Source organism: Brienomyrus brachyistius, chromosome 17 (genome assembly GCF_023856365.1).
Source record: "Brienomyrus brachyistius isolate T26 chromosome 17, BBRACH_0.4, whole genome shotgun sequence".
NCBI classification, from domain to species: Eukaryota; Metazoa; Chordata; class Actinopteri; order Osteoglossiformes; family Mormyridae; genus Brienomyrus; species Brienomyrus brachyistius.
This window is the reverse complement of record NC_064549.1, coordinates 2,606,432-2,630,889: the sequence shown is the minus strand read 5'-3', so window position 1 is coordinate 2,630,889 and position 24,458 is coordinate 2,606,432. Positions and strand designations below refer to the sequence as shown.

Genomic DNA, 24,458 nt, shown 5'->3' with positions numbered 1-24,458 from the left:
TCATCACGTCGCTTTGTTTGGGATCATCCTGAGTTTGGCTTCTTTGCTCTCAGGGAATGAAGCTTGCAGCTGGCGTGAAAAAGCAAGCCACTGGAGAAGGTTCCCGATGCAGGCGAACTTAATCCCCCCTCCCCTCGTTTTTAAAGCCATTGGTGAAAATTAAAGTTCTGCGTGGTGAGGAAATATATATAAAAACTACAGATAAATGAGAGGAAATCCCAAAGGCTTAGAGCGAGGAAAATACTTCAAGATGCCTGAACTCTGCAAGAATCTGTACCATTTGAGCAAACCCATTTTCACAGGCTTATCAGATGTAGAATTAGCCTGGTAGCCTGTGGTAGCCTTGAGCTCACAGTGAATAATTACACTAAGCCTCAGAATCAGCGTTCGCAGGTACCCACAAGGTTTTATGTGTGTGATTATCTCTTTCGGGATTTTTTTCCTACACCCAAAGGATTGTTCCTTGCATTCCCATATCCTTGGAACTCACTGGAAAAATTAACCGGATGCCCTGAGGATTTCGTCAATCGATTCCCTTTGTGGCTTGTTAGGTTCTATATTTAGCTCTTCAGTTGTCAGAGAAAAGCAGTTGCATCTCGTTTACTTCATTAGCCCTGATTTCCCTGGAGAGAGTCCTCAGTGTTGCAGTGAAGTCCATTTTAAAAGGCAGGCCAGTGACTCAGCACTGCTGCTGTTCACTTCTCTGCCTGGCTTAAGAGAGCATTACTGCAGCGATTTAAGCAGTGCGCACGAAAATGGAAAATTCACATGCTTTTTAACATAACCACTCTTAACCGCTCAGCTGTTTCATGTCGAGAAGAGCGATGTTCTTAGCAGCTAAAAAGACCACCACATGACATTTCTTTTTAACTGAACTAATAATAAATGTAAAAGTATTTCTCTGTCCACTTGCATGAACTGGTGTGTGCCTCTATTGTGTTGTTCCAGTTCCTGTAAGACAGGGGAACTTGCGGAAAATATCGCCATTGATAACGATTTACTTCCGTGAAGCTGTGGAAAAGAGGGAGCAGATGCCGTTGGCAGTATGGTCTCCAGCAGGGGGCAGTACGCCCAGCAATGCACAGCACCTTTTACGGCGTTACACTCTGTCCGGTACAGATGTGATTGATATTGCATATGAAAGCATAGATCAGGGTCACTCTCTCAGGATCGATTTTGATGTGTTTTGGGTTCTGAATCTTCGTAAAGAAGGAGAGAGAAAAAAGCAAGAAGCAGGAATGGAAAGGCACAGCGTCCCGGAAGCAGGTGGTAATGTCAGCCCCTTCCACCGGGATCCGGAATGTTCCAATAGCCTCGGATTCAGCACATATTTGCAGGCCCATGCCAGGGCGAGTCACGACTGGCATCTTCCCATTCTGCTCAGGTCTTCCGTTAGGTTAGGAATCCCAGTGAAAACACAAACTCTGTAACCCCCCCCCCCCCACACACACACACACACAAAGTGACAGAGACCCCAGTCCAGCTTGTGGACGCCATGGGATGCTTTTGTGCTGGTCGCATGGAGTGAGCCTTATTAACCACCCTGACTGAAAGCTCTCTCTGGGCTACAGGTACAGCTGGACCCAAAAGCTGGAGGACTTAAACCCTGGACTACGGCAGGGTTCTGAATCCCCTGACTGTGGTGGTCTGAATCCCCTGACCATTTGGGATTGAATCCGCTGACCAGGGTGGTCTGAATCCCCTGACCATTTGGGTCTGAATCTGCCAAGCAGAGCAGACTGAAAATACCCAGCTGGGGGTTCTGAATGTGTCAACCAGAGGAGACTGAATCTCCTGACCAGGGGGACCTGAATTCACCGAGCAAGGTGGGTCTGAATCTCCTGCACGTTTCACGCATCACTCAGCCTTGCCCTGGGTGTCGGGGTGCTGGGACCTGACTCAGGCACTGTGTCAGAGCCATAGCCTGAAGCATATTGATTTTAATGCGCTAACTTCCATTAGCCAGATGCACGGGGGACCTCTGGCCTGGCTTTGCTGGTTGTTTAAAAATAATTTTCTTTTGTCCAAAGTGATGCTTTTTTGAGAAATGCTGGGTCAATCAGTCCCCAAACAAAATGGCGTTAAGGACCTTGCTGAAGGGCCTGACAGTGAAATCACTCTGCTGACCCTGGGATTTAAATCAGCAACCTTCCGATCACAGGACAACATCCTAAGCTGCTGAACTGCACACTGCCCCCACAGCTGCTGAGAGATGAGTGTGAGGTAATGGCAGCGTAATAGATGAGCCCAGTAAGGTGACGCTTTGCTCTTTGCTGGGTTCAATCTGGACCCAACACTGATTACCCCACCTGCATCATTTTGGTGTGACGTCGCTTCATTTTGGAGGTAAGAGCTGAAAAGAGGCAGAAAAATCACTCGACAGCCATGACTGTGTTTTATACACTCGTTTACTGCTTTTTTTTATAACAAAAATATCTCTCCACTCATTCCCTTTCATCACAGAGCAATCTTTACATTCCATCAGACAGGGAGCACTAATTACAAGCATGTCTGTTTACACGCCGATCGGAGCAGAAGCGGCTTTGTGGGAAACGCATGTGAAATCGGCGGCAGGCTGGCTGGCACTGCACATGAGAAAGCTTGTTTTATTTATCACAAAAAGCTGGGGCCTTTAATGAAAGATGAGATACTGAATAAATGATTAACAAGGCTGCTGTTTTTCAAGGGCTTCCCAAGGATTTCACAGTAACACAAAGGCTCATGGCAAGACATGGCAGCGTGAACTTAAAAGCGTTTCAGTTTAACACTGGGGGGGGCTGCCTGTTTGGGAGGAGCAATTTTGTGATTTCTTTATTTTTTTACAAAAAAAAAAAGCACGCAAAGGTTTTTGGAGAGTAGCTGCTCCTGGGGTCCAGTGGGAAAGAAGTATATATAGTAAACGGCATTTCTGGCGTAAATAACCCTAAAGACAGCGACACGCAGGGCAGAAAGTCAAACAGGCCAGGCTGAGTGCGGCACAGGAGTCCCCAAAATTTCCTTTGTCAAAAAGTTGTGCTTTGGACAACATGCGGGGCTCATTTTAATTAGCAGTTATCAGGAGTCGACGCTACGATTTTACCCTTAGAGGGACCCCTGAAGAAATACAGGATGCCCCCCCCCCACGAGTAAATCTGCAGAGAGGAGGAGGGAGCCCCCCTGTAAAGTCTGTCACACCAGAGGAACGAAATGTACAAGAAAATCCAAAATGTATGTGGAAAGTTGCTAAATGGTTTTAGGAAAAGCTATTATTCTGGGGGGCGCGACAAAAAATAGGGGCCTACAACTGCCTGTGTTACATGTGTAGGCAGAGCGAAGGGTCCCATTTACAGGGAACGAGCAAAAAGCACAGGTGAAAATGCCTCTAAAGGGAAGCAGCGGACGCCTGTGTGTCTAAGGCAGGGAAGAGGCTGTCAGAGGCTCCATCTGCCCACTGCTCTCGCGGACAGAAGCAGGACGACACGCACATGCAGGTGGGCCGCATGTATAAGCATAAGGGCTGCGTTCTGTCCCGTAAACCGTCTGTTCACGCGCAAGTCGCAAGAGAGCCAGCTGCCTCTCGACACATATGATGACATATTACATATTTCATGTTCCTCTTCTGTTTGCCACGCTGGTTTCAAACATCTCTCCAGGATGCCCAGGGTCCATGTTTCGCAGGAGTCGGCCAAGGAGGGAGAGAGAGAAGCAGCGACGGCCAGCTGACCTTAATGGACTAACTGAACTGCAGGGCTTTGGAGAAGTTAGCTGAGCTGAAGAGGGAGGGCAGGTAGAGTGAGGCATCTTATCTCTTATTCTCTTTCATGATTAACATAGGCTGAGGTCCTTTTTTCCAGCTACACCATTAATCATTATTAACACTCTCACCAATTAGCACCAGACCTCCCCGCTCAATGTAAGGCACGCAGTGTTAATGACCTCTCGTCTCATAAAAACCGGAGGTGCACATCCAGTAACAGCCCGAGGCCTGACCTCCCAGTTCCCACTGAAACGAAGGCTCACACTGACTGGCAGGCTGCAGCTGGGCCATGGTTTGGGGGTGAGGGGGAGCTACCGCCCCTCCCCTCAGCTGCAGGGTTTGCTCACTGCTCTTCTTCTACCCCTGAACCTTTAATCGCAGCATCATTCTCTGAGGCACCAACGAGCGGCTCCCTTTTTTTTTTTTTACTACGAACGGATCGTTCCTATCAGGTCACTGCGAATCTAGATAAGAAGCTCAACTCATAACCAAAACAAACCTGAGGGAAGGTAGATTTAGGAGCCGCTGGTGAAATCCTACCAGGAAACAACAAAGAGAGTCAATTTGTTTTGAGGTTTTGGAATGTTTAACAGAAATATCAACTACTTCCTATAAAACAAAATATCTGGTAGCGAACTGTAAAATGTGGAGACCCTGGATAAGTGGCAGTGAAAAACTGACAATAAATAAGTGGACGTCTTAGAGTTTGAATATTTTATGGCGTCGGTATTAATATTCAGAGTCAAGCGAATCCAAATGCTGTATGAGGAAATGTTTCCCTGGGAATCTGCTTAGGATGCTGAACGTTCGTGAGAAACATGGCACCTCTAATGAGCTCGCCTTTGATGTGTGAGGCGAGCGCCGGAGCGGGGGGGGGCCGACCCAGCACACAGGCTGTAAGTATCCTACCTGAGAAGACAGACAGGCACACAGGAAGTGTAATTTACTACTGCAGAATGCCAAAGTAATGAAATAAATATTACTGCTTCCCAGCGGCAGCGTATTAATCGTGAGATGCTTTCGGCGAGACTTTATTGTCTTAGAGTTCGATCGCACGGACAGACTATGCATTCAATTATCCGGGAAGCCCTCAGACACGCACGTGACAGAGGTTACAAAGCGCCACACTGCGACCGATCCAAAGAGCTCTCAGGGGGAACCGCGGGAGACGCCGTCTGCATCGCCCAGCCCGGGAGAAGCGATCTGCAGGGGCAGAGGGCGCCGTGAAAGTCTGCTGGGGGGGGGGTCTCCCAGCATGCCCTGCTCACCGGGGCGGCCGGGAGTGGCAGGCGCAGTCGCACTGCTCGTGGTGCTGGAGGTGGATCTCTTCCAGGACCCACTGGGCTCGGGTTCGTTTCCGGAAGAAGCTGGGCTCCGGGGAGAACTTCAGCACCTGGGGGGAGGGGGTGAAGGGTGTGACAAGCGGATTGGTTAGTATATGCTTTTGGGAGGGAAGTCAGATGGTTTGGTGAAGTCAGATGGAACTGACCGATGACCAATGGGCCTGGGCCTGGACCCCCCCCCCCCCCCCGATCCTGAAAAGGCCTGAGAGCAGATCTGCCAGCAGGGGCGATTAGCTCCGCTTTCAGACACACTGGTTTAAGGGATATTCATTCAGCAGGTGGCCATTTTGAGGGTCTTCCCAGGCAGAAGAACGTCCCATACAGTGCAGCGCTGCCCTGAAACGCATGTCGGCTGCGGCAGAGACAAGCCTCACGGGATGCGAGTCTGATGTATGTGACATGATAAAGTCCGTCAGACCCTTTCCTGGGGGTCCGGGCCAGAAAGATGTTTAATCCCACCTCTTCGCCATTAGTCCCAGTATAACTTTAGCAGTTACTGCTGGGTTGTGAGGCGTTGCCTCATCTTTCCTCACCGATAACATACAGAAGCATCTTTACAGATGATTTCAGATACTGGTTAGCTGGTGAGAGTCTAGTCTTGTGTTCAGGTTCACATGGTGTCAGCGCTGGGTAGACCGACATGATGCTGGTGATAGTCTAATCTTGTGTTCAGGTTCACATGGTGTCAGCGCTGGGTAGACCGACATGATGCTGGTGATAGTCTAATCTTGTGTTCAGGTTCACATGGTGTCAGCGCTGGGGAGACCGACATGAAGGTGTGGATTCTGGACCCTCAGGTCGTGGCAGTTTGCAGTGGGAGGTTTAAAGGACCCATGTTTGGATAACGAGCCGAGATGGAGTCCGCGCGAGAGGGGGGGCATGAATGCTCAAAGTGATCGAAGCCTGAATTGCGCTCATTACACGACGGCGATAACATCCCGTCAGTAGGGGGCGCTGTGAGTGGCGGCCGCACCTCGTACAGCTTGTCTGAGGTCTTGGAGGGGCTGCAGCTGCAGCTGTTCCAGCCGGAGGTGCCACAGGCACAGTTCCCGCCACAGCGCAACACCAGCAGGCAGCGTGGGAAGAAGACGGCGTTAGTTGCGCGGAGCTCTTCCCGCAGGTTCACGGAGAGGTTCCGGGGGGTGCAGCTGTACCGCTTCACGTCCTCGTTCAGCCGGTCCAGGTCCACTGTGGGGGCAGGAGACACATAACCAGCTCTCTTATACTTTTATACATGTTAATATTTTACCAACTATTTGGCCAAGTGCCCTGATCCCAGCACCCCCCAGAAAGACAGCTGTAACGCAAGGTGGGCTTTACTGTTTTCACAGACAGGGTCACTTTTTGCTCGTACATTTCTGACCTTTGCTTTTTTCCCTGAAGGTACCTGTGACGTTATCTTCTGTGGGACATAAATTAGTCACTCAGAAATGTGTGAGCAGATTCCAGGCGACTGGTATAATCCTGAAACACCATCCCCACACCTGTGCCCGGAAGCCCTCGTCTGGTGGACCAGGGAGGTCAGGACCTCATTATCGCAGAGGGTCACTGATCTCCTCATCTCTCTGAAACAGTATTTAGAAGGACTTCTCCATCCACAGTGATATCCGTCAGCATCTGCATGGGAGAGCTGGGTGGTGGTTGATTGTCTGTAGTTTCCTGTTGACTGTAAAACTCACCAAAAGTGTACACCAACGGCAAATATTTGCGGAGACAGCTGTGGTCTCATTGGCCACCACGCCGGGGGTTGGGGGATTGGCGGATTGGGGGTGGGCCGGGACTGCGAGCTGAGCAGACTCCGCTGAAGCTGCCTCGCGGTGCTTTGTTTTCTCTCGGCAAAGAATCAACACGGTTTCTGCTCCTCGGGATTCCCTAACGTGCCGAGCGAGCTTCGCCGTTACGGGCCGGGCTTACGGTTTGTTCTGAGGAGATCTGGCGAGTCCCAGCTTAGACACTGCTGTGAGATTCTGAAATGACGCCCCCAAGTCGCCCTGGGTCTCACTACGCTGCATGTGCCTCTGTTTCTCTTCCAGTAACTTTTGCTCCATCCCGATTTCTGCACTCTCTACTCCTGGGGTGCAGCGCGTGGCTCGGTGGACTAAGCCTCTGTGCCGGAGGCCATACAGTCACATGTCCCTGGGCTCTTCAGCAAGGTCCTTAACCCCCAGCTCCATGTGCACTGTGGCTGCCCTTTGCTACCAAGCTTGCACTCACCTATATAAGTGTCTGCCTGTCAGGCGTGGGGCAGGCGGAAGAGAATGTCTTTCTCACTAAAGTATTATTACCATAATCCCGCTTGTTTCTGTGTTTGTTTGCTTAGCGCTGCCCTGTCCCCCCCCCCCCGTCTCTGTCCCCTCCCACCCTGAAGGGGGCTGGCACACTTCCTTATAAATTTATTAGCACTCATAATTGACTGTGGATAATAATAAAGCATTAGTATATAACATAAACACTGCAGTTATCATCTCAATCTCTGGCTGCTTCTCTTGTTAAATCTCCACTGAGTGTTTTGTGGCCACCGCCTTGGGCTGAGAGCCACGCAAGAACACACTGATCTGAGTGTATTAGATGAGTGGCAACGTCAGCCAGTCTGGGAGGGGGTGTCCTGTCAGATCAGGATTGGAGGGTTGGCCCACAGGGGGCGTCACCTTTGTGCCTGCGCTCGTGGTGATAGGCCCGCGGCCGGTAGTGGCCCGCCTCCCGGTAGATGCCGTCCATATCATCCTGCCAGGATTCTGGGTTCAGGTGCTTCAGCAGCTCCTCCACCGTGTCGAAGGTGGCGACCGTCTCATCCAGGGCGGCGACGGCGTTCAGCGGGCCGTCCGTGACTGTGGTGGGGGGTGCCGACGGGCCCTGTGCGGACGGCAGGGGGGTCATTACTAGGACAAACCGCAGAGTTATAAACAGGAATGTCAATGGCAGGGCCGCTCAGAGACACTGCAGCGCGGAAGGTGTGAGTCATTCCGCTTGGTATAGTACATGGTATATAAGATTTCCCAATGAGCAAAGCAGCCTTGAGCGGAGTAACAGGTCACTCACGGAGATGGAGAAGGTGACGGCCTCCCAGTTCCTCTCAGATGCTGAGACTGGGGCACCATCCTAAGGGGTGAGATGATGTAGCTGAGCGCTGGCTGCTGTCATTCTATCTGTATGATTAAAATGCACTTTCAAGCCCGTTTCCCGAAACACAGCCTTAGTGATGCCGCTGTGTGGACCGGAACCACACACCCTGCATGCGTCTGACACTGCTGTCCCTACAGACGAGAACGTGGTCAGCATGGAAGGTGACACCATTACAGTGTGGGCATGGGCCCTCTGAGTGTCTCTACGTTATTTATTAGTGTCTTTGCCTGATAGACGGAGGGGGAGCAAACTGACCCAGGCTGGGAAAATGCCCCCACCCTTCATGAGTAAGAGCAGTGAGACGCGGAGGCCTCTGCTGATGTGAGCCACACACACACACACACACACACACACACACACAATAAAGCGTGACTCATCTGCCCATGTGACAGACTCTGCTGCTCAACAGAGGCCCAGCTGTGACGTTTAAATGTTCATGTGCGGCATCCTGTCCATAATACCCTCTCTGCAAACGTCCTGAAGTTTTATACGATGCCATTTCCTCATAGTGCATTCAGTCAGCGGTTTCCATGCTCAGGTGACTTGACATCACGCTCCGGGAGTCTGTGCTCACGTCCACGGCAGCCTTTAGCCGCTGATGCCAGCGTGTCGTCTGCCAGGCTAATGTCATGAGACGTCTGCCATCTTGGTCGTAGAAGGTCCTGCTCCTAGCCATGCTACCGTAAAGAACTGGCCAGCTTGGCCATCCTGAGGCCCAAAGCGTGATGGGAAGTTAACTGCTTATTTAACCGTGTTGTTGTGGACAGCTCTGCTCTGTACCCGTCATCCTCAAGCGTTTCCTGTGTTTTGGCACATAACAGAACATAATCACATATTCTGCGGGAGAGGGCACCTGAGAGCTCATACCGCAAGTAGGCTAATTAAGGTAATTACAGCTTCAGCCTCGATGAAGAATAATGTGAAAGACCACCGCCGCCCGCCCAGTGGTACAGGGCAGGGGGACCTCCTCGTCGTATGACTCAATGTCGCGAGCAGCTGGTCGACATTACACAGGCCCGCAGATTCCAGTTTGTTTAACTGGTTTCCCAGAGATGGTGACGCATGGCCACAAGCCCAGCTTGCTGGGGGCTGGCGGGACCCCGCCCTGACTGCTGTCCTCGGTGACCGAAACCCCTGGCGGAGGCTCATGCCTGGTTGTTAACCTCTCCCCCCTCAGCTCAGGGGTGGGAAAATCCGGGTTACTGGCAGGACAGACAAAAACATTAATGTTTCTCCTCCATGTCGCTTCCATCCCTCAATCGTTTGCAATTCATGCTCCTCATTGTTAGAGTGAGTCCATTCTGGGCAGGCATGAGTGCGAAGGTATACAGCCCCCCGGGGTCACCTGAGCCCCCCCTCCAGAAGTTGGTTTTGACTTAAAGGGCTCCTTTACCTGTCTGTTTGTGGATAAGAGGGTGTTTTACATCACCGTCGTCTGTAAGACAGCACATTGTGTAGGCGTGCGAAGAAGAAATCGTCTTCTGCAATGCGTCGCATGCACAACGTGCTCCGGACCTTCCAGCCACTGACACACGCCATTCCCACCATGATGCAGCCCTGCCATCGCACACCCTCTGCATGCTGGGTTACGGGGTAGGGAAGCCGCATCTGTCAATGGGAGGGTTGGATGGGGGCGAGGGGGTGCATTTACTCATGGAAAAGTGGGGGAGGGGGTCGTGACCATGTGCCGTGTAAACGAGGGCTATGACCACTGCGGTTTGATTATACCCCCCGAGCCGTCTGGTGGGACGCGGGCGCCGGTGTAGGTCCGTGTCACAGTACAGCCATCGGGCTGATGGATCAGCGGCCAAACTGCTGCTCTGTCGCACTATTAGTTCAGAAGCCTCTACAGATCAAATCGGATCCCTTAAAATGCCACTATGACATTGTGTCATGACCCCTTCACTGCTTTGGAGAGGGATTTATCACATCTTCCTGTCCCCTTTGACCCTGGCTGAGGTACACACACCCACCTGGGCCGGAATGTCACTACTGGAAGGTTCCAGTAAGTTACGGATGAGCACACTCAGACCCTTACCACCAGAGAGTAGCACACTTGGACCCTTACCACCAGAGAGTAGCACACTCAGACCCTTACCACCAGAGAATAGCACACTCGGACCCTTACCACCAGAGAGTAGCACACTCGGACCCTTACCACCAGAGAGTAGTAGAGTTTGAAACCAGGCTTCACCACAAAGTAGTCGTCTGACTTGAAGGTGACCTTGATGGTGTTGGTGTTGGAGGTAATCCTCGGGGGGGCCTCTTTCTGCCCGCACCACCGTCCCCAGATGATGCTGCTGGTCTCCAATACGTCTTCCACCTCCACAAAGTCATACCTGTGAGGATTTAGCAGAGACCTCCTGCACAAGCTGCTGGAGAAGCGCCCACTCTCGTGTAATCACCCAGTCAGCTCACGAAAATATCCTTCTGTTACAGCTTCCGGAAAGCGACGTGAGCAGGACTGCAAGACACCCAGGGATGTAGGAAATAGCCCCTTTTTGCAGCAGCAGCAGCACCTGCCCTGGGTTTTTGACCCTATGACCTACTGGTTACATGTCTGCTGCTTGTAGAAGATGCTGCCTAAATTGATGTACAACGTGGGCCAGATTGGTTCCCAGGGTCACTTCAACATGCCAACAGGCTTCCCAACCTCCCCTCCATGTGGCCCTTGATAAATTGGACCACCCACCCTGAAGAAATAAAGAAGCACAAGGAGAGCTTTCTAAAGGTAAAATACTTTTCAGGTTCAGTGGGACTGAGGCATGCTGACATTAGACAGTGTCTCTCTGTCTGTTTTTCTGTCCATAATGATCCTCAATCTCCTTGAGGCAAAATTCAAGTGGAATAATGTCAACAAACCTGCAGTCCATGACTGTATATGAGGATTTAAGTCTATCTGCTGTGTGGAATCATCACCACCACGGAGTTTTGCTAGCTGCTGCCCCCGACCCAACTCCTCACCTGCACACGTCATTCTCCGCGTCCTCCAGGCCAAAGTGGCGGTCGAAATCCAGCTGGATGCGAGTGTTTTCCTGCGAGACCAGCTTCCAGGAGAGCAGCACGTTGCGGGGGTAGCCATTGGGGTAGCGGGGGCTTTGAATGTGTCCCTCCTCAAGTACGTGGATGGTCTCTTCCTTCCGGTACAAGTCTATGAGGCGATTGCTGTCTGTTAGCGGCCACAACTAAATTAGTGGGTTTAGAATAAAGGAAAGACAAGCAAGGACAAGCAGGGAGGGCAGGAGTACAAAAAGGACACTCTGGAAGCAACAGATAAGTTATGTTCATGTAGATCAGGGGTGGGGAACCTGTTCCATGGAGGGCTGCTGTGGATGCGGGATTCTGGGATGGCCTCTCAATAAGCTAGTAATAAAGCAGAGGTTCTCAACAGCCCTGGGGACCCACTGTTACTGGCTGATTGAGAAATCATCCCAAAAACCTGCACCCACACCAACCCTCCATGGAACAGGTTCCCCACCCCTGATGTAAAAGAAATCTCAGCCATGTCGATTTATCATAGAGAGAGTGTTAACACTGGTGACATTTATTTCAGTGCGGTGAGCCTCCACTCTGATCCCAGACAATAATTTCATAGAAAAACATTGTTTCTTTCAAGCCACAAAGCAAACTATATAAAATACTATATTAAAGTGACAAAAACAGGACAATTGTGAGAATATATGTTCCATGTGATGTATGTGTTTATGAGTGTTGATAAACACAGTGTACAGAGGCACAGACAGGCACTGACCACGTACGGAGGAACAGACAGGCACTGACCACGTACAGAAGAACAGACAGGCACTGACCACGTACGGAAGCACAGACAGGCACTGACCACGTACGGAGTAACAGACAGGCACTGACCACGTACGGAGTAACAGACAGGCACTGACCATGTACGGAAGCACAGACAGGCACTGACCACGTACGGAAGCACAGACAGGCACTGACCATGTACGGAAGCACAGACAGGCAGACAATGACCACGTACGGAAGCACAGACAGGCACTGACCATGTACGGAAGCACAGTCAGGCAGACAATGACCACGTACGGAAGCACAGACAGGCACTGACCACGTACGGAAGCACAGACAGGCAGACAATGACCACGTACGGAAGCACAGACAGGCACTGACCATGTACGGAAGCACAGACAGGCACTGACCATGTACGGAAGCACAGACAGGCACTGACCATGTACCGAGGCAGACAGGCACTGATTGCATACCGAGACACAGACAGACACTGACTGTGTACTAAGGCACAGACAGGCACTAATCCTTTACCGAAACACAGAAAAACACTGACCGCGTACCGCCTGCTCCATTTTTTTGGAGCGGAAAGGTAGCTGTAGGAAGTATTTCAGCAACAGGCCATCCAGGCAGATCAGCTAAGAGCTACAAGGCAGAGGGGTGACTGTCACTGACCTCTTACATGTAACCTGACCTTAAACAGAGGAAGCTGACAGCCTAAAATTTGCAGGATGCTTGCTAAAATACTTCATTTTCCATAAGTTCTTTCTGTGTTCTCACTCAGAAGGAAACTTGCAGCCGGCTTCTCACTGTTTCCACGGTGATGCCAGGCCCTGAAACTCACCGGCGTGCCCCTTTAGAAGACCCACCCCCATGGCATGACATCGTTTACATTATCATGACGTGATGACAGCCTCCTTTTAAGTGCGGCTGCCTTGTCATTTGAACCCTGGCAGGTGCAGACTGCCTGCGGCCTGCAGGATGACTGACAGGTTGAGGTTCATTACCAGTCAGGCTGACAGGATGTGACTCTCACACAGGCGATGCACGGATTCGGCAGAAAAACAGTCGATCAGCCACTTTGCAAACAACGGCTCCGCTTTCCTGGCTTGACCCAAATCCAGCAGTAAAATAGTGACTCACAACTGGAATAATACTGGTGACTCGGAAGAACCACTTCGCGAGGGTGAGCCGCTTAGGGGCAAGATGGGACGTGTGAGACAGCAGGGAGGCGGTGGAGACAGTCGATATTCTCTTTGCTGTCTCTGACACTCGGTGTCCCCTTGTGTCACACACACACTGCTGTCCCCAGATCTCGACAGGGGCGCTGTAAAGGTGCTGGAGGGCACAACTGGACAAATCATTCAAGAATCCTGGGGGAATGAAAAGCCCCCCTTAAAAGTGAGCGGCAATGAAAGCGAAGAGCCCAGAGTCGAGCTCGATGACTGGGATTTAGAACCAGGTGTCCAGATTAACCACATTCCAGCCTCATCTTCATTATTGAGTGCAGGATACATGAATAATCTTCCCGGGGGTCATTCACGAGTCCATCACGTTCTGTGCTACTTTGGTACCACCTAATCCAGTACATCATGCAGAACCGGCCATCACCAATGAACCAAGGTAAAGTTAAGGAGAGAATTATAATGGGTTAGTCCAGTGTCTCCAAACCTAGTCCTCGGGGAACCCTGGACAATCCACATTTTTGCTCCCTCCCAGCTCCCAGCCAATCAGGAACACCGAATACCTGGTACAGGTGCGCTGGGAGCTGAGAGGAAGCAGAAACGTGGCTTGGGAAACACTGGATTAGTTGAGCAGCCCTAAGGGTGATGTTGCACTGAGTATCATTACTGACGGGTACCAAGGTACGGAACCCAAGCAGCAGATCTGCATGTCTGCCGCCAAACTCATCTCCGCTGACCCCGGATCAGTGCCCTGCTTCACCGGCACTGTTCCAAAGCCCTGTTGTCTGCTAATCCTGGAGCTGTGTTTCTTTAGCGGGGATAAAAGTGTGGGGGCAGATTGACCTGCCTACCACCCCCCAAAAAAGCTGAGGCCTCCTCTGCCTGCCAGCCAGTGTCCGAGTCCTTATCAGACAAACAAGCAGATCCTACAGGAACACAGGAACAAAAGCTGCTTCTCTGTGACGTCCGTCCGTGTTTTCAGAGCTCCTGCCGGACCATGACGGCCCACGGCACTGGCAGAGGCTTCCGGAACCATCTCTGTGATGTTTATATCGAGCAGCTTTGTTAAGCTCGCATTTCCTGCATCTCTGATCGTGGGCGGTGTGTGATGCTCGTCTGAAACTGGGCAGGGGACCAGTGGGGGGGCACTAGGCTGATGAGGTATTTCTTCATGGTCAGTGGTCTGTTAGCAGATGTGTTCTCTGGCTCTCTTACTGTACTCAGACATCCTCTTGTCCTCTTGGTTCATGGTTCAGTGTCCATCAAGGACCTTCCTCATTTTAGAGCAACAGGGAGCAGTGGGTTAGGAATCTGACTTCAGTGTCCAGACAGATTCTGCTGTTGTACCTTTGATGCAGGAAGCAACTTCAGGTAAATTGCGAAGCCGTTCCGAAAGTCCGGCAGGATGATAGTTCTGCAGCTAAAGCACATCATGAAGTTCTCATGCAGATCAAGGTGTTCAGCACTTTGTGGGGACGTGAGCTGAGGGTCATGGAAACATTCACAGGCTCAAGACCAACGTCTGTGGGCCACAGAGCTGGAAAGGTAGAAGGTTCCTGGAAACAGGCAGTGGTGATGGAAAGACACCTTGCTGTTGGTGTGTTAGCATGAACTACAAGGGGTGTGTGTGAGAGAGAAATGCTGTCCAAGCCCCCCCCCCCCCCCCCCCCCCCCCCGGCACTATGGGGGCCCAGTATCAGAGCTGCCCCTCTGCAGAAGCAGGCTGGGTTAGGCGTCATGGAGACAGGCTCTAAAATAAAATGCTGAAAATAGTGGCACAAAGGGGAAGGGTGCGGTTTGCACATACGGGTATCGCACGTGAAGCCGACCGCTAAGCGTGAGCCTCACACGGTTATATTTGGCTCACGGGTCCCGCCGCATCCCCAATTAGTCTTGACTTGAATAGCTATTCCAGCGTGACGCCGCTAGCGGCTGAAGCGCGGCTAATTTGCAGCTTCACACCGTTTCCAGTCACACCCTGGCTTTTGTTTTTATTTCGCTGAAGCTGCTCCTCGCAGTCGTGCATGGCCACGGAGATGTCTGCTGCAGTCGTGCATGGCCACGGAGATGTCTGCTGCAGTCGTGCATGGCCACAGAGACGTCTGCTGCAGTGGCCCATGGCCGCCGCTTAGCGTGCCGCAGTTGCGCATAGCTGAGGATAGGAAAAGGGTCCAGAATGCATTTCTTAACCTTGCTACCAGGGTTCGCCAGCATTCCGCCCAGAATACTCTGGAAGGAACCGGAAGGTTCGCTCATCTGGCCACTTCCTAAGTCTACTAGACCGGGGGTGTCCTGTACTCTCCGGGAATGATTTTATCATTAGTTTAATGCACATGTGTTTAATCAGCCCCCCCGCCACCCCCCTACTCAATGAGTTCAGCCCCCCCTCAGCTGATGACTTTCTCATATCAGAGTGAGGCCATGAGGGCCGAGCCAGAGGGGTCTGTCAGCCACTGGCGATCATCAACTGGGCAGACGGGCCCCTCGCGTTATATACCTCTGCTGACTAGAATCGCTTTTCACAAAGACGCAGAAGCAACTGCACCAGGTATTCGGACTGGAGTCAGGGAGCGCTGTGTGGCTCAGTGATCGGGATGCCGAGTCTGTGAGCGGAAGGTCAATGGTTCACATCCCAGGGTCAAGAGTGATGTCACATTGGGGCCCTGAGAAAGGCCCAATCGCTCCATCGACTGACCCCACTTTCTCAGAAATGTATATTGCTTTGGTTAAAAGTTAGGGGTGTAATGGTACATAAACATTACGGTTCGGTACATACCTCAGTTTTGAAGTCACAGTTCGGTACATTTTCGGTGCAGTGAGGGTAAGGAAGCGAAACATAAATTGTTTCTTTTTTCCTTTATTAAACACTGGTTTAGTGAACAGAGTATGACTGTCTTTCTCAAAGAAAAAGTCTGTCAGTACTGCTGCAACCTACTAATAAAAAACTAAAACTTAGTTGAAATAAATCAAAATAAACATTCTCTCAAGTAAATAAAAATACAATAAATATCCATTAAGGTGCACATTTAGAAATTTAACTGTACCTGATCTGTACTATATTCGCATTAACAGCTTCCAACCTCGCATGCTGCGACTTCATGCGCCCCTTTCCGAATGTCGCTCAGCGGAAAGGTTCCGCATTTGCTGCGTTTATACGGTACACATGCATACTGAACCGAAAGACCCGTACCGAACATTTACATGTACCGTCACACTTCTAATAAAAGTACCTGCTAAAAAAATGAACTGGCCACCCTGTAGCATCATATCAGGTGGCTTTTACGTCAGGTGTGAGGAAAGCGAGCTATCCGACAGCAGGCAGGCCTTTGATAAAAGCCGGCGTAAATAAATGAGGAAAAGCCTCTTTAAGTCGTGAGTTACGACGCCCTCAGGTCTGTTACTTTGGTGCGGTTCTGCCGTTAAGCCCGCAGTGGCACGCAGCTCGCTCACAGACGTGACTCACGCTCCTACAGCAGGAACACGCGGCTGACAGCCTTATCTGCAGGGCTTCCTGCCATTACAGTGTGATAAACGGGGGGGGCGCGCTCCCGTTACGGACGCAGACGCGGCCCTCAGCGAGACAGACGACTGCAGCGCGGCACATGCTTATAAGGAAGAAGCAAAGTGCCATTTCACCTACCGTCCGAGGGAGCAGGGTGGGTCACTAGAGTGTTGGCAGCTTCACTGCTGGCATAAGGAGGATAGAAATACCCCTTTTCAGCTGGGGAAGGGGCGTGGGGGGGCGGGCACAGTGTTTGGCTACAGAAAGGTGACCCCCGATGTCAAGCGTTCTTGTTGACAGGGTTGTTACTCTCGAATTCCCAAATGCACTGCCAGTGTATTAACAGCGAGATAGAAAACCTCACCTCCTTTCCTGTGATTGGCTGAAACCCGTAACTACTAACCTGCTACACTACCTCGCGCCCCCCCACAGGCAGAGCAGCTCCAAGCATCAGAGACGTCAGGAGGGGCACACGGGACCCCCCCCAGCTGACAGTACAATCCATCTCCGTTACCCAACTTAATGAAAAACAAATTCTCCGGCAAAAATGCAGAGTAAACAAGACCGGGGGGGGGGGCTTCTGTCCCCGTGTAACCCCTACTGCAATATCAATATCTGCTCGCATGCTATACATCATAGCGGCCCCCAGCAGCGCAGGGGACGCCATCGATCTGAGCGCGTGCGGCACGTGCCGCTAGTAATGCTACAGAGGAGAGCTGATCCTGAGTAATACATCAGAGCAGAGATATGGGCAGGAATCTGGGTACCGACCGTGTGCTGATTTCACACTGACTCTAACACTGAAAAAGAGTCATCAGACCCAGGCTCTTTCCCAGAAGTAAAAACATACTTTGCCCTGACAGGTGGAGGGAGGTCCTGATTAACGCCCCACCTACCCATAGCCCAGTGAGAAAGTGGGAGTTCCTGAAACCGCAAAGGAGAAACCCCAGCAGTGGGGGTACGTACAGCGCCACCCTGGAACAAAGCCAGCCAGAGAGTGAAGATCGCTAATGGGGATTGGACAGGTCGGCCATTTGGTCCCGGCTCACAATTCAGAGGGACCGTAAGCCCTAACTAAGCTACCATTTGTAAAATGACAGTTTCTTTAAATCTTCACTTTGCTCCTGTCTCTCTCAGATCCCGTTCCTGGACGTCTGATCCTAAGCTACTGAACCAAATACCCACAGGAGTCCGGGGAGGGGATTCCAAGGCCCATTTCTCAGAACTGTCTGGAGAGGGTGACGTGTGGAGAGCCATAATTAGGTATGTGAATAGCGTGAGGGTTGACAAGGGGAGGGGGGACATTAATCCCCCGTCTTGTGGGGGGTGTATTGGCTTCTCAGTTGATGCCTGTCATGCAGGGATAGCTGGAAAACAAGCAGGGCAGTGAGTCCCGAGCACCGAGTTTGAGAACCACTGCCTTAGGGAGGGCATCATCTCCACCCTGTGTCCTGCATCTGGGGCCAATCCTCTACTGACCCAGTGAGGGCAAGGCAAATCAGCCCTGCGCCCCACTGGGACACTCCCAACCACCAAACCATTAATCTCGTTCTGGTGCTGCAGGCATGGAAGGTCACAGGTGGCCCAGCCAAACGCAGCAGCCTACACAGCACCACTCATCTCCAAAACACCACCCGATCCAGCCCAGACTCAAGGTGGCACTAGATACGCACAGCAAAGTGACTCACAGACGTTCACCACGGCAGCGTAGAGTGAAACGCACGTGCTGTGTTCATGACATGAGGATGCCAAGAAAGTGCTAGAAAGTTAGGAGGTCTGGTTTTGAGTCCTACCTCATCGCTCATCACAGCTTCAAGTCTCACGCAGCACAAATATGCATCAGTTCTCCTCCGAAACTTTGAATTTCCCTTCTGAACTGACTGACGGGAGATTCAGGGATTAGACTGGAGATGGCAGAAGGGAGCAAGCGTCACCCCCATGCCAGCCAGCAATGTGTCTGCAGGGACTGTCTCTTGGCACAAGGCCAAAGGCTCCGTCCCTCAAAACAACAGGGCTGCCCCCAGCTGGAGAGAAAATTTATCTAAACCAGGATTTACTGACCCAGCCCCCAGGGACCCCCAGACGGTTCTCGTTTTTGCTCCTTCCCAGCTCAGTGCCAGACAGTCCAAATTTTTGCTCCCTCCCCAGAAGCTGGAAGCGACCAAAAATGTAGACTGTCTGGCGGTCCCTGAGGACCAGGTTGGCAAACACTGATCTAAACCACAGCAGGTAGGAAAGCAACACGGCTGTTAATGACAGGCCTGCACATCATTAGCAGCTGCACACAATCCCAGCGAGGGGCCCCTTCCGAATGTAATCTGCCCTGAGACCCAGCTAGAGCGGCCAGTTTGTCCCGCTCATCATCGGCAGCGGCAGGGTGGCTAAATTCCAGGTATTTATGCCACTCAGCAGGTCTACTGTCAGAGACTGAAAGGAGCGCTTTGTTGGGAGGGGGGAGGATTTCGGAGGTGAGCTCCCCCAGGTGATTCAAGTGATGGAAGGTAGTCCTGCAAGCAAGGGCTGTTAACCGAGTGTAGCTGGCCTGCTGCTACACGATACCTTCTGCGGCTAGTCTGCAGCATCTACCAGGCAATTAAGGATTATGAAACACTATGGAAATGAAGAAAACACTTGCTGATGTCAGAGGACACCACAGTTACCCCGTCTGCTTGCAGTGATGCACCTTCTTTATGCTTTTATTCTCTTTACATGTTTTTGATCCACCAAAACTGAAAGAGGATTGGCGAACCCTCATATTGAAATCCCATATTGGATATCCCAACAAGGACAAAGAGAATCTCCCCAAATGCACATAGAGCAGAGGGGATATCCCAACAAGCCCACAGACCCGAGGGGATATCCCGACAAGCACACAGAGCCGAGGGGATATCCCGACAAGCACACAGAGCAGAGGGGATATCCCGACAAGCACACAGAGCCGGGGGGATATCCCGACAAGCACACAGATCAGAGGGGATATCCCGACAAGCACACAGAGCCGAGGGGATATCCCGACAAGCACACAGAGCCGAGGGGATATCCCAACAAGCGCACAGAGCAGAGAGGATATCCCGACAAGCACACAGAGCCGAGGGGATATCCCAACAAGGACACAGATCAGAGGGGATATCCCAACAAGGACACAGAGCCGAGGGGATATCCCGACAAGCACACAGAGCCGAGGGGATATCCCGACAAGCACACAGATCAGAGGGGATATCCCGACATGCACACAGATCAGAGGGGATATCCCAACAAGGACACAGATCAGAGGGGATATCCCAACAAGGACACAGATCAGAGGGGATATCCCAACAAGCGCACAGAGCAGAGAGGATATCCCAACAAGCGCACAGAGCCGAGGGGATATCCCAACAAACGCACAGAGCCGAGGGGATATCCCAACAAATGCACAGAGCCGAGGGGATATCCCAACAAGCGCACAGAGCAGAGAGGATATCCCAACAAACGCACAGAGCTGAGGGGATATCCCAACAAACACACAGAGCTGAGGGGATATCACAACAAACACACAGAGCTGAGGGGATATCCCAACAAACACACAGAGCTGAGGGGATATCCCAACAAACACACAGAGCTGAGGAGATATCCCAACAAGCACACAGAGCAGAGAGGATATCCCAACAAGCACACAGAACTGATGGGATATTGCAACAAATATTCAGCATAAAGTAAATACAGATTAGTGCCTCAGACAATAGTGAACACCAGTGTAATACAGTGTGCACGCCATCTCTGTTGGCTGTGGATATACAGGCTTAATCTGCTGAGCTTCCATGATGCCAGGTGGACGTAACATACAGACAGCATAACGATCATAACAGCACAATCTCCTGCAGAGAAAAAGCACAATCACGCCACATCCAGGAGAATCAGAAAGTGAAGGACAGATTCAAGTTTCAACAAAGGAGGAGGTAAAACCCCCGGGGGGGGGAAACAGCGATGGGCAAAAATGAGCGCAGAGGATGCATTCCCCCAAAGATCATGCGGCCGGGTCTTCCCATATATTTACACATGGAGCCAAACGTGTAGCTGATACAATGGTATTTACATCTCTTTCTGGCAAAGGAAAAACAAGTCTGCTACGAGCACAGACATAAGTTTGAGACTTTTCAGACGTTACTGGGAGCTGCTGCCTCCAGGCTGACCCTGGACCCATGACGGCTGGACTAGATGATGATCAGCTGTGTCTCCCTTTGTGGACGGACCGAGTGTGACAGCCGAACAAGCGAACTCCTCTGAGAAAGTGTATGTTAAAAAGAGGAAAAACCGCCATTAAAAAGACGCGAAGTTGTGCATGTACGAATATGATCCCGTATTTCTGTTATGTATCTGTAGATTTATTACGGTTATTAGGCGGCTGCTCCTCACTGACCCCGATGTACAGGAGCGCAAAGGCGCACTTGCTGCAGCGTGAGGAAGCAGAGCCGCCGCGACTGAGCCTGGGGAGCGCTGATAAGCCCCCCCCCCCGACATCCCGGGCCGACCACACGGGCTCATTCTGCTTTTTCATTTTGTTACCTAAGCTTTGTTTTACACGCAGATTAAAACGTAATAACAAAGGCAGCGTATAACGTGTCAAATTCCTAGGTCATCCCAATGTCAGGCATAACGTGCCCGTGAACGCATAAAGCATGTTTTAATAACCCTATAAACATTTATCTTTTGCAGTATGTTTATCAGGACAAGTAAAAAAAAAAAACAGAAACAAATACAAAACATGGAGACATCAAAACATTTAAACTGTCTTTCATAAATAAACTCTATACAATTTATATTAGGAACGGAGCCAGTAAGTTCAATAAGTTAAACACACTTTGTTCAAATCTGAACGCAGAAAAAAATCCATCTTTACCGCGCTAATAACAAACTTGACAAAGACGTAGAAATAACCTCTCATTACCGCAACATGAAAATACGTGACAAACACGGTGGTTTGCAGCCGATCATCTCCCTGCAGAATTAAACGTGCCAGGGTTTATAAATAACTTCAGTTTGCGCCCGGTTTGGACTCACCGTCGCGCCGCGGATTGGCGGCTCTCAGCGCCTTGGCTGCCTGGGCTTGGGCTTCCGCGGCTCGGTGCGGAGCGCCGGCGATCGCCGCCGTCACCACGAGTACCAGAAACTGCATCGTGTGTCCCTTGAGGAGCGGCTCTCCGGATCCCGACTCCGATGTACTGACTTAGGGATCTTTGCGAAGTTTTCGGGACTTTCTCACATAATTACTCTTGTGAAAACCGCAGGTTGATATTCTGCAGGCAGATGGACGGAGGAGACAGCGGGCCACTGTGCTGTACCCGTGCAGATAGGATGGGGTCGGGAAAAAAGCACACCAAAATACTTATAGGATGTTTTACCGACCAGATAAAGTTAGACAGACGTGCACAGGGACACCAGTCCTGGTTTAAAGAGCGCAAAACGGACCCCTGCAGCATCCAGATATCCCGGTGTAAAAGTTACGTAGGCAGTGAGGTTTTCCAGCAAACATCCACCACCTCCTCCCGATCCCGACTAGGAAATACGGCAGTGGGAAAATAAAACCCCGAAGGAAACTTCACTTAGGGCAAAACAAAAGGAAAGGGCCGGGGTGACCGCTTTTACGCACAAGGAAAAATATTTTCACAGAGCAGGACATATCTGGATGAAAAAAAACAGCGCTCTTTACACGAAGAATGGACATAAAAACTCCTATGAAGTTATAGCAGGCAGTGCGTTTTATAGGTGCATTTTCTGGCGTGTAAAATGACACTGATGTTTGTCGTTCCTTTAAGTGGATAAACACAATTATGCTCTTATGTACACTATCTGAAACATAAAAAACACGTTCGCTGTTTTATGGGATATAGATCCATATTTAAAAAAAAAAACAGAGGACGCCCTTTCTGCCCTTTGAAGCCTGCCGTTAGTAAATAAGGGAAATCTTAAGCATACGAAAATGGCAGTAAAACTACACAAAAGGAACTTGAAATGTCAAGTGTCCCATTTAATGGGGAATCAGACAGAGAGGCTGATTTAGTGTAAACAGGCAGTGTCAGAATCAGGAGAGGGAGACTCCAGCAAAATTTACCCCCACCAGCGACATTTTCCCAGCCCCCCATCCTGATCGGCAAAATCGACTAAGTGGGACCCGCCAATCTCCCCCGAAATAAAGTTCCCAGCTGAGGAGCCACTAGGTTCCTTGAAAAGCTAGATCCAGCCCTGTAGAGAGAGTAATGATGACAGAGAAATATGAGTCTGAATGATGTGATAACATGAAAAACAACAGTGAAGATTGAAAGAGGCGTTGGTGCGGTGAACAGAATGGCGACCTTTGGATGAGGCGTAAAACCCAGGTCCTGATATGCATCTTTCAGAAGAGTAGGGTGGTTCCCAGATGTCCTGGCTAAATGGTCCCTTTGCAAATCAGGGCTCCTAATTGTCCCCTATATCTAACTGGTAAATTCTCTCCTGCTCCTTCATCACCTCAGCTACTGTGCGGTGAAGGTACTGGTGCAGAATGGCTGCCCCCGCATCACCAAGGTGGGGGCTACACGGTGGTGGGGGTTGAAGCGTCTCCCCATTGGTTCTGTAAAGTGCTTTGGGTGTCTTGAAAAGTGCTACATAAATGCAAAATTCATTCATTTTTTTCACTGCACATTCTTACAGTAGTAATTTATAGTAAAGTGGCATTTGAGATCAGTGAATGTTACTGTGAGTGGAGGTTGGTGGGACTTCTTGAACCACAAAGTAACAGAAAGAAACAGCCCACCAGCTACTTTGCAACGGTGCAGTGAAGCAGAGAAGAAATGCAATATATGCATTTTTGCTAAATGACAATGCTGCGTCCACAACAGCCGCGCATGTATAAATACATGTCTATGTCGAATTTCTATGGTTAGTCATTTTATCTTCTTAATTTGATATTTTATATTGCTATCATCGTCTTCACAAAATCTTTGAAAAGACAGACGTCATTGTTTAGCAGATTTGGCAACTGGATTCTCTCATGCAAGAGAATGATCTCATTTGGTGGATTTTCTGAGTGATGTTTTGAAAGGCTTTGCTGGGATAAAGTCATGAAATTGTCTCCTGTGAAGGGAAAAAAAATAAATAACAAATGGGAAGGTATCGCCCCCGAGGTCACCGCCATAGATTGGGTTTCTAGCCAGGGGTGGGGAGGTGATATTTTGAACGAAATCCTCTGCAAGAATTATGAGAGACTTTTCTGGTCATCACTTTACTCCCAGTGGTGTCCAGCTAATGCTCAGGAGGAGAGCATGATGGGATATATGAAGACCAAAGTAATGTGGCGATTAAAAGTATCGTTATGAAAGAAATGTTTCAGTCAAAGACAGTGCCCATGGTGTCGGGTACAGGTGTCTGAGTGGGAGCAGGTAGAAAAAAGGTAAGATTTAAAACCTGATATTAAATCTCCCGCAGCCCAGATGACTGTATTAGCCTGCAGTGGGCCATGCAGGCCAATTCTTAAGTACCAGGATTTAGAATTTGGATACAGGATCATTAACCATTCTTGGTGTTGATGTAAGACCAGACCCTGGCATGGGGAGTGATGATTTATGCACAGAGATTCCTCTGGAGTTTCCTGGGAACAGTGGAAATTAATACCACATGGTGATTCTCATTCGTAAATCAGAGGTGGCCTGCTGGAGAGGTAGACACACCCGGACAGTCGGGGTCGAGCCGTTACTCACTGCATTCGTGCCGTGGCGGTAAGCTAATGCTGGCAGTGAGATTCTCACTGAATCGGCCTCCAGATCCACGAGTCAAACGATTAAAGCTCCCATCTTACATCC

At 50.5% G+C, this 24,458-nt stretch overlaps 1 protein-coding gene across 1 annotated transcript; it reads right to left on the bottom strand.

Moving 5' to 3' along the window:
• Positions 1–2,390: 2,390 nt before the first annotated feature.
• pdgfd (platelet derived growth factor d) lies at positions 2,391–22,337 on the bottom strand. The gene is made up of 7 exons (XM_048981687.1): positions 21,682–22,337; positions 11,167–11,353; positions 10,361–10,541; positions 8,119–8,178; positions 7,728–7,932; positions 6,053–6,267; positions 2,391–5,129 (listed from the first exon to the last, which is right to left on the bottom strand). The coding sequence occupies exons 1-7, from the start codon at positions 21,794–21,796 to the stop codon at positions 5,001–5,003; spliced, it is 1,092 nt and encodes a 363-aa protein (XP_048837644.1). The 5' UTR covers positions 21,797–22,337; the 3' UTR covers positions 2,391–5,000.
• Positions 22,338–24,458: the final 2,121 nt, after the last annotated feature.